Source organism: Nannospalax galili, unplaced genomic scaffold (assembly GCF_000622305.1).
Source record: "Nannospalax galili isolate Female #2095 unplaced genomic scaffold, S.galili_v1.0 scaffold173, whole genome shotgun sequence".
Lineage (NCBI taxonomy): Eukaryota > Metazoa > Chordata > Mammalia > Rodentia > Spalacidae > Nannospalax > Nannospalax galili.
This window is the reverse complement of record NW_008334442.1, coordinates 1,351,773-1,362,378: the sequence shown is the minus strand read 5'-3', so window position 1 is coordinate 1,362,378 and position 10,606 is coordinate 1,351,773. Positions and strand designations below refer to the sequence as shown.

The window sequence follows — 10,606 nt, the reverse complement described above, 5'->3', positions numbered from 1 at the left end:
GAGACGGTTGTGTTATATGTGCTCTGTCATTTAATAACATAGTTGTGAATTAAAAATACTTTTAAAATCTATCTTTGTCACCATCAGATGTTATTATACCATATCATATTTTTACTATGTGTCATTTAATTTTTCTTATTTCAGTTGAACACTTTATTTACTTTTGGAAGAACAATGTGGTAACAAAGAATGGAGGTAAAAATCTATAGTAATTACATTATCTCAACACTTAGTTGAGTAATTAAATCATCTCATTCCTTAGCTTTGTGATCCTAGACAATCTGTGCATCAATTCGCTTAACTACAAAATAAAAATAAAATGATTTTGTCCCCCAAACTATTATGCTGTTGCAAAGAAAAGATGAGAATTTAAAAATATAAATGATTAAGAATATAAATAATAGTTAATTTCTTTCCATCATGCTCTGGATCTAAAAATGGCAATTTCTGAAATACGTAGAAGGGAGAAATAACTTCTTGAGTGGATCAAGTTTACCTAAGAATTAATGCAGTATTCACCAGATGAAATATCCTTCTTTGCTTTGCCACTACAGGACAAAGTCTCACTATGTAGATGCATGCTTGAAGAACTGCAGCAGGTATCTCCTATACTGGACAATTTTAAGTGGAAGGGTGTCAAGAAAAAATATTTTACTAACTCAAAGAGTCACATACACACCTGCACTATTTAGATGAGTGTTTCATATGGGAATTTCACCCGAGACCAATGGGGCAAAAACTGAAAGGTCAACCCTCCTTCTTCCCCTCAAAAAAAGATGGAGCTGTAAAGTAGCATATAAATTCTCAACTCTAAAAACTGTATTCTGACCAAGAACATCCAAAATATTTACTATCACAAGTCAAAAGAATTAAGTAGACTATAATACTTGGTTTTGAAAATTGTATCCCTGCTTAATAATTATTTGAAATAATTGTCAGATTTAGAGTCCCTAAATAGTGTCTTTTTTCTACTGTAGTTGCATTACATCTTTCTGTGTGTGACCACAGCAGGGATATGATAATGCCTTTTAGTCTGTTGGTAGTCCTAAGTTTCCTACAGTATCATCCACCAATCTATAAACCTCCCTTACAGCTCTATCATGATTGATATTATAGTAAAATTTCTACAACAAGAGGTTAATCATGAGCTAGAAGATAAAGAAATAAAAACAGCAGCAAAAGCACTTCCCCTCAAAGATGGTATAAAACAGTTTTTAATCATATTTTTAAACATACATGTAAACACAAGCAAGCTGAATATTCTGAAATGTTACTGCCATTGTACAATGTAATCTATAAAATGTTAGAACTGGTCCTGGTGGCTCAGGCTGTAATAACAGCATTTGGGAGGCTGAGACAGTGGACTGCCATAAGTTCAATTGAAGCCTGGGCTTCACAGTGAGCTCCAGGCCAGTTTGAGCTACATAATAAACCTTGTTTATTCACACACACACACACACACACACACACACACACACACACGCACACCCTCCCCATTATAAAATGTTAATCTGTCCATGTGTTAAGTGTACTGAATTGCTCGCTTTTGAAGAACATCCAGCAGCATTTTTGACATGCTTTCCTGTTAAATTCTAGCATGCACAATACAGGCCTTCAAAATTGCACAGACTTGTGTCATCACAAAGATTATGTTAGAGTGCAAATATGATTGTGTGCATCACAACAGAACTGAATATCCTTGGACTGCACTGCTGCAACAGTTTCATGATGCTGTGTTATGGGTGCAAAGGCTCATTGGGTACTACAAAAGCAAACCTCTGAATGATTTTACCTTAAATATTTATTAGGATATTAATCACTTTTGCTCCATACCTGACTTCAGAATTTAGGCTGCATCACTGTGGATGGACAGTTGTTCAAATATCTATCATCTAATAAAACTAATCACCCACGATGAAGACTGTTTTGTACACTGCTTTAGAATTATTATGCTATGTGAACTCTCTTGTGTAAAATATACAATATAATACCTTAAAAGAACAAACATTTTGGGAAACAGGATTAAAAGTTTTGTTCCTTTCTCATGTATTATATTAAAATTTTAGAAATGGTTCCTTGAAATAACAACACAGGAGAAAACAGCATTTGCTATTTCATAATTTTAAAAATTCCATCCAAGTAGACAACTATGAAAACAAATGTTTGTTAAAAACTAAAGAATTTTGAAAACAGCAAAATAACTGATACGAAGTGAAATTAAGAGAAAGGGAAGGAAACAATGAGGGGAAGAGTGCTCTTACTCACTCTGATATACAATTGCATCATTTCTTTTTCTCTTTGGGGGTTGCGATACTTCTCATAGAAATCCCGTCGCTTCTTTGTTTCTTTAGAGACTTTATCTTTTCTTTCCCGCTTTTCTGCTGGCTCATCTGAGCTATCAGAAGATGACTGAATGTGCATTTTTGGCTTTTCTACTTCAATATAGTTTTCATTGGGATTCAGCACTATCACTCCATAACCCTCCTGTTTTGAAATGAAAGAAGGTCGTATGATTAGTGTCAGAGTCCACTTCAGTTCATGAAGATGTTTTGGACATCTTCGGCAAAACAATTTAATGGAATTGAAAGTTAACTAAAATACTATTCTAGAAAAGACTGTGGATTAAATTTTGAAAATAAATAGAATCTAAAACTATTATGCATGTAAGCAAGCACGTATTATCTTTAAGAAAAAAAATATATGGGTATGACTGCCATGGATAAAAAGAACAAACCTAAAATTAAAAACCATGATTCATTAGGAACATGATTAAAATAAGTTATCAAACAAGTATGAGTTCAAACCATATTAATGTTCACAGCATATATTTTGAGAAAACAATCCCATTGAAATTGAAGTTTACAATTCAAGATAGAGTTTTAGGATTTTTTTCTTTATAATTTCCCTGTAGTGTTTTTATTTGCTTGAATTATATGAAAGAAGTCAGTTAAAAAGAAATAAATCTGATCTAATAGTTTCCAAATTTACATATTTACAATATCAGAAACAAATTATATCTACCTGTGCACCTTGGAACTTATTCAGCTCTTTCTATTCAGGAAATCTAAAAAATCACAGAGCAAAATAAACCAAGTGGGGGATGTGCAGAAACAACTGCTGTATCTTGCAAATTGCTTCATGTTTCAAATTACCACAACAAATTATCTTCAAGTACTAATACTATGAAACTACAAGTTCTAAATTTTTTAACTATCAAGGCTTCAAGTTTTTAAAACATTTATTTTCCTGACTGATTTATTTCTGACAAGGCAAACATTTCTATGACTACGATTAAGAAAATCTTTGATATTTATAAGGGATGGGCTAACTTCCCTAGTCATTAGTGAGCAGAGAACAGGCAATAACCACTGACAAGCTTGAGGAACAGAAATTTCCATGTTCTTACATATTTATCTCTTCAGTTCTATTGTGAGTGTTCCAATTGCCCTTGTAAAATCTTCGAAGGCCATCCTTAGAGATGTAATATATTATCACAAAAACATAGAGTCTGTATAAAATCTTCATCCTTATTAAAATGTATGCTGTTCTTTTAAAACTATAACCATAGAATTTTCCAACTGAAGTTCAGATATCAACTTTTTTTAAAAAAAGGAAACCAACAATAAGAATGATAGTTTTAAAAAAAACATAATTGTAGTAGTTTAAAAATATCAGTATTATTCCAGACTCAATTGTCTTATTTTAAAATACGTAGCATTGTGATAAGTGAAGTTTCTTGTTTGTTTTTGTTTTGATGGTTAATTTCTTAAAAACATTACTGAGATTCTTTCCATTTTTATCTCTAATAAGATGATATTACTGCATAAATCACTACTGTTGGAAATTTCAAGATCACTGAAGTTCTGATTTTGTGATAGGACTATTAATTAAGACATAATCCTTTAATACATGTGAAAACTACATAATAATATATGCCAAAGCAATTAATAAAATACCACCCATTCTTCCATATATGTTCCAATACAACTTTTCGATAAATTCCTCTTATGAAGACCTTATAAACTACAGTTTTAAAATTTAAACATTATACCTCAAAGTAAGAGAGAAGTTGATTTTTTTTTAATTGGTTAGTTGTCGAGTCAAAAGTTTTACCAACAAAAGATATTTTATTTGGTCCCGCTTTATTCTAATCTGTATAGCTATTCAAAAGTCTTGTAATTCATTGTGATCACTGTCAGGTAGACAGATTGTCACTTGGTGATTTTCTACAGTTGGACACACTTGACTAATTATTAAAATCACATTTAAAGGAAGTTCCTAACCCTCTTCGTCGTGCCTCTTACTACTTTTCACGCCCTTCTCAAATTTCAGCTATAACTTCTCCTCCCACCCAAAGTAAGTTAAAGAACACTGCTACACTCTGCTACACAGGGTGAAATAGGGACTTTCAGTGCACTGTCTTTCGTATAAGGAACATAGTCAAAAAAAGGTCACTATAGGCCACAAAGAAAATTGCCTCCTCACTAGGTTTTGCACCATGAGTAAGTGGTCTCCTGTCATGTTTCTCCCCACTATCACTGATGACTTACACACACACACACACACACACACACACACTTCTCATACTCACAAGTTAGCTAGAAAGCCTAAATAGAACCTTTAAATTCTTAAGACTTGCAAAAAGTTGTATACAGCAATGTAATGCTAATATGAAAAAGTCCAAACTCTAGACAACCAAGTGACACTTTAATTAATGGACATAAGGTGAGCACTATCACTGATGACTTCTAAATGGAGGACAACTCTTTGAGCAAAGATTATGGTACCCGAATTACCAACTCAATGTATAACTCATTAGAAAAAAACATACTTTCATACTAACAGACTTATATGAGCACTTTTTATCTCATTTTTGGAAACCTAATTGAAAAAAACTTGTTCCTAGATGATTTTAAATAGATTCTGAAATTTAATGTGTCCCATCTAAATAAGCATACACTAGACAAACATAAATCATTAAAGTAGTATTTGTCTGGGTTATTGATTATGTAACTGAAAATTACATGACTCATTTATTCAATTTTCTAAAGGCACAATGTCAATTTCTCACTGAAGCATCAACAGAAGAAAAATCGTTCTATTTTTAAATCACCACAACATAAATCAAAGAATTTTTATCATTTGGATTTCAACAATGAATGCTGAAAACCATAAATTAATATCTTTTACCCAAATTACTTAGAAAATATTTTATCCTTTAGATGTTTTAAACTCCCAATTTAATTTTTAAAAATGATGAAGAAATATCCAGGAAAGTTTTCTGCAAAAATGAGGGATGCGTCTTATAAATGTCTTTTGAAAATACAATTACAATTCTGTTAACAAAACCCTAGCACTCTGAATTCTAATACTTTATTATAAGCTAATTGAGCTGCTATTCACATAGATAAATTATAACAATTTTATAAAAAGTAGAAGAAAGCCAGTAAAGAAACTATTCTACCTATATTTCTAACACACACAGCGCCAAACTTCTCCTTTTTCTTCTTTTATTCAGTTATATATAGCAATGTCAAAAATCCCTTTACATAAGACACAAAGATTTTGGCAATGTCAGCATTACTATATGACAATGAAGGAGTAAAAAAAAAAATAAAGCGAAACTAAGCAGAGACAAAAATATAGCAGTTCAATTGTCTTGAGTAGAACTTACAACTTCAAAAATTAGAAAACAATTTTAAAACTAATTCTATTTTCAATAATTCAATAACACAGAGCAAAAGGGTACTAGTATAACCTTTCATGAAAGTAAGATTTTATGAAACTACAATTTAAAATCAGACATCAAGTATAACAAAGAATTATGTATTGCTACTCTTAACAAGGAAACAGCTATAACATCAGCTTAGAGTCTTAAACATTGCATTGAAGCTTTATTTACATATTTACTTGTTCCTTAAGTATGTGAAAATCCCATAGGATGAAAAGTTGGGAGCATAGCAAATATACCTAGAAACCTCTTCTGTAACTTTTAACACAATCAAATGATCGAACTGGTTATCTAACAGTGTATAACTACATACAATTTAAAGCATGTTTGATAATGATTTACTCAAATCACTTCCAATATGCAACATTTTAGGCAATAAAGCATACATAAAGTTGGTAATTAACTCTTAGGTTTGATTGGGTAATCTAGCACATGGAGAAGGTGTTCAAGAAGACAGATGTGGTTAAGGAAAGGTTTAATGCATCAGACTCCATTTCTATGATTGTGTAACTATAGCGGTTTCATTTTTAGAACAGTGCTTATGAGGTCTAAAGTAAAGAATCTAAATCTGATACCCTCAAAAGTTTACTGCTATGATATGGTATTTTGTTTAGCACAACTATTTGCTGTGATTTCCATAAAATACACAGGACTCTGGTCCTACTTTACTCTGAAGGCTATACATGCACTTACTGATAAATAATAGCTAATTTATCATTCAATCGGCAGATGCTGGTTTAGGTCCAAGAGGTCTAAAACAGACAGGTGATGCCCAACACAAGGAACCGAACATGACACTTTGCAAGAGAAATTAAATCAGCATAGAAACATAGAAATATACTTATCAAGAAGAATCTTCAGATAAAAATCTAAACACAACTGACGAAACCCAGATTACTTATGATCCCAAATAAAACTGTATAAAAACTAAAGATTTATTAAAGCTTGTGCACTAATTACCAGCTATGAAGAGAATAGAAAATGGGCGGGGGAGATTCTACAGTTTTTAAAATCTCTTGTGAATGTCTTAAATTAAAAATCAGCTGAAAGTACTCAGCCCTGCATATTAACTTGCCAATACTGGAAGTCACATGTGACCAGAGAGGTCAAGGGCCACACTAGAGTCTTTTGACCCACGGAACTATCCATTTTGGTCTCCAGGCAAAGCTCTGCAAGAGATCATTTTCCATAGATTTATCAATCAGATTCTTCAAGTTCAGCATTCTACCTGCTTCACTTGAAAGAAGACAGCTGTTCCTCCTCAAGGGAAATGAAACTCCACGTGTCTTATCTACACACTACATATACCCATGGCTACAATGGACAAACAAGTGTTCATTTCTCTTTTCTGAAAGAGTTATGTTTATTATCATCTTCACAAGAAGGGGATGCATATGTCACTGTTGCAACATCCTAGGTGCAACAGTGAGATGAGGTCATGACAACCAATAAGAAGTCACTAGTGAAGCGTTAAAGTAAACATAGCTGTTGGAGCTACAGCTCTGCTTGAAAAATGCCCCCTCCATTATTTCAGCAATTTTCTCAAGACGTGACCTGGGAAAGAAGTGTCTGAAATGTCACTTGACTTCATTTTATGCTTCTTTTCAACATGCAGTAAGGTAAATGTGCTCTCCTAATATTCTAAATATTCATCCAGACCACACTTCAAGCCACAGTTGCAAAATTCTAATGCTGTGCTCATGGTATAAAATATAAGTTATATGGACCAACAGAGTATCCTAGTTAACTCTCCGACTTCAAATACCTCATCAAGTTAGTCAGTAAAAGAAAACACGCCACAAAAAGTTTTCAGAGGACCACCTGTTGTCTATTATTTTTACATAGCACTTACTCATAAATCATAACACAAGGTAATTAATCAAGCTGTCAAAGAGAAGGTCAAAGGTTATATGGTAGAGTCAGAAGGTCATACATGGGCTGATAGAGGTCAGGGTCACACTGCATTCCTCATTATCAAGTTGGGATGAGAGACGGCCCAAGCAAACAAAAGTGAAAGCAGATGGAGAAATGAGTGGATATAAAAAGAAGAAAAAGAAAGAAAGAAAGAAAGAAAGAAAGAAAGAAAGAAAGAAAGAAAGAAAGAAAGAAAGAAAGAAAATTTCAGAAACAAAAAGAAAAGTGAAAGAAGACTGTCAGCTGCCTAAAAATTCAGAATGGAAAAGAAATAAACTGAAATGTGCTCAAAAGAGCTCAAGAGCATCAAGAAACTACAGTTTGATCAATTAAATAAATTGACTACAACTTTTCTTGGTAATTTTATTAATGCACACTAAGAATATCACAGAACACATTTTTGTCATCACTATCTCTTTTCTGGCTAGTATGCTCAAGATCGATTGTAGTAAGACAGAGTTCCAAGGATGAAGCCTGATTTTCAAAACCAAAACAATGAGTTTTTTTTTTTCTTCTTTAATATTGTTTCAAGGTTACAAGAGATGCAAATAATTTTAAACCATAGGACAGATAATTTCTTGAGCATGATACAAAAATATTCACAAACATAAATGCATCATAAAAGTCATTTTGAATAACAAAACAGTTATAAAATATTCTATTATTACACTGGCCTGAATCAGATGCAGAATAGTGTGCAAAATTAGCTGTCACCCTTTGCTCAAAATCTTTGTTAATCTCATTTTGAATGTTTGCAGCTTTATCAACACATGCATCAATGTCAGCTCCTTGGTTACTGAACCGCTGTACTTGGAAGAAGATATAATTAAAATGTTTTGGCACAGAAAAGGTGAAATTGTATCTTCCCTTTTCCCCTTAGGAGTCTGTATAACATGAAGGGTATATTGACAAACACACGCCCTTGTCTCAAGTTCTGACATCTCAGGTCATCTAAGTACTATTTATTTTAAAACATTCACTTGGCACTTACCCAGAGTATCACTTGCTCTGTTTCTAACTTTTTTAAAAAAAGGTTTTAGGACATCATGTTCCTTAAACTATAGATATTTCTTGTAAAAAAAAAATCAATAATTTATCTATGGAAGCAATCCAAAAAAGCATACCACCACTATAAATAATACTATCAAGGACAGAAACAAGATTTAATGCTACAGTTTTATGAAGAATTTTTTATTCTTTGTTGCTTATAAAATGACACAAACAGACACCTGCCTTTCAGCAAACTAAAGTGAAAAGGAAAAAAGAGCTGTAATTGGTACCCAGTCACTGACAAATCCAAATCCCTAAGTAGATCTAGGGAACCCAAAAGAAACATCGTTATTAAATAATCCAAAGCAGAGTTGGATGTTTAGATTTAGCTCTAACACTCTGTTATTCTGCATATTAGTAATACTTTTATATTTTAGACTGCTAAATAAAGACCAATGTTCTCCCAGCTTCCTATTAAAATTATGCTATAAAATATGTAAATATCAGTTATCATGCATCCTTGATAGGCAAATATTCTTTAAAATATTATCTGTTTGACCCAAAAATACACTGCACAAACACATGCTGAAGTTACTCGCAAAACCTTCTGGGAACTATCATTATATACAAACCACTCTATCTTAAAATATGCCATCTTTCTTTGTCTTTCTCCCTACAGTTAAAATATCACATATTTGCAATAATTTTATTGTTCAAGAATATATTGCACTTTCCTTGCCTGGTTCCATTTCCAAAGATGAAGACTTAATGAAAAATTTCAAGTATTCATTTGAGTTAATAGTGTGTTAAATTCTGATTATACAACAGATATTTAATAAACATCTAGTATCTATGATGCATTATGTTTAGTATATGTAAGAATATACCCATGTATTATACATGACTCAATTTTCATTTTGAGATGTTCCTATTCAATAGAAAATTTCAAACCAGAATAAGTACAAATCTCTAAAAAGTATAAAAGAAATCATTTCACTTTTCAAGAAAAAGAAGGATGTGAGAAGGAGAAGAGTATAATATTAAATGTTTCTATCTAAGAAGACTTTAAGGATGAATAACTAAATGGTAAGCTATTTTTGTGATTGTTATAACAGTATTTAAGCATACTCTGTAACAAAGAAACCACACTGTTTATAATGTCTATTTGTGTGCATGTCACTTTATATATATTTAGATAATTGTTTAAGTGGCATCATTTCATAATCTAGAAGAAAACCTTCTACACACATTTACCTCTTAACAAACAGGTGCAAGTGAGTATCGCTATGAATTTTCCTTCCCACAGTGACCTATGTCACAAGACCGTCTCATACTTCTTCTGCTAAATAATTTAATTACTTATGAGTTATGGTTTCTTTGTAACCTTTTAAATGACTAGCTCATTAAAATGCAAAAATATGCAAAACATGATGTCACTGGGTCAAACAGCTGTGTTGGTAAAATTATGGCTGTGAATGTCCCCAAGAACATGAAAATATTAATAATTTATATTGCTCATTAGATGGCAAAAACTCTTTAAACAGATTTAGAGACAGATTAATTTTATAATCACAAAATGCTACACTACCTCATGATAACAAATCTTTCCACCATCTGTGACCCTTTGGTATACATAAAATATATAAAATTCATAATGCCTCAAAATTTTTGCATCATAATACACAGTCAAGAAAAGATGTCCTAATATTGATTGTGAAAAACGAAGGTAAAGGACTTTGTTAAAAAATAATTATTTGTCAACTTTAATCGAAACTTAGTATTCTTTCAATGAGTGAAGACACAGTAATAGCAAATAGGTTATATAGCAAGAGAGTCAACAAGTCACACTCCTGGCAGACCACTATGATGAGATAAAACTGTCTTGCACTTCTTAAAAACATGTCACAATATGACTTTAAATCTTTTGTAAAAACTTCTAAGTGAATGGCATGGAATTATGGAAATATATCA

At 32.1% G+C, this 10,606-nt stretch overlaps 1 protein-coding gene across 7 annotated transcripts in view; it reads right to left on the bottom strand.

The window, feature by feature from the left end:
* Positions 1–10,606, bottom strand: part of Fam172a (family with sequence similarity 172 member A) — a 480,054-nt gene that overhangs the window by 266,377 nt on the left and 203,071 nt on the right. For 6 of the 7 annotated variants that reach the window (XM_008829338.2, XM_008829339.2, XM_029561741.1 and 3 more), the window contains one exon: positions 2,266–2,484. The exons of the other annotated variant lie outside the window; for it this stretch is intronic. In XM_008829338.2, coding sequence (XP_008827560.1) covers positions 2,266–2,484 — 219 coding nt within the window. The remainder of the gene's footprint in view (positions 1–2,265; positions 2,485–10,606) is intronic. 7 annotated transcript variants of the gene reach the window in all.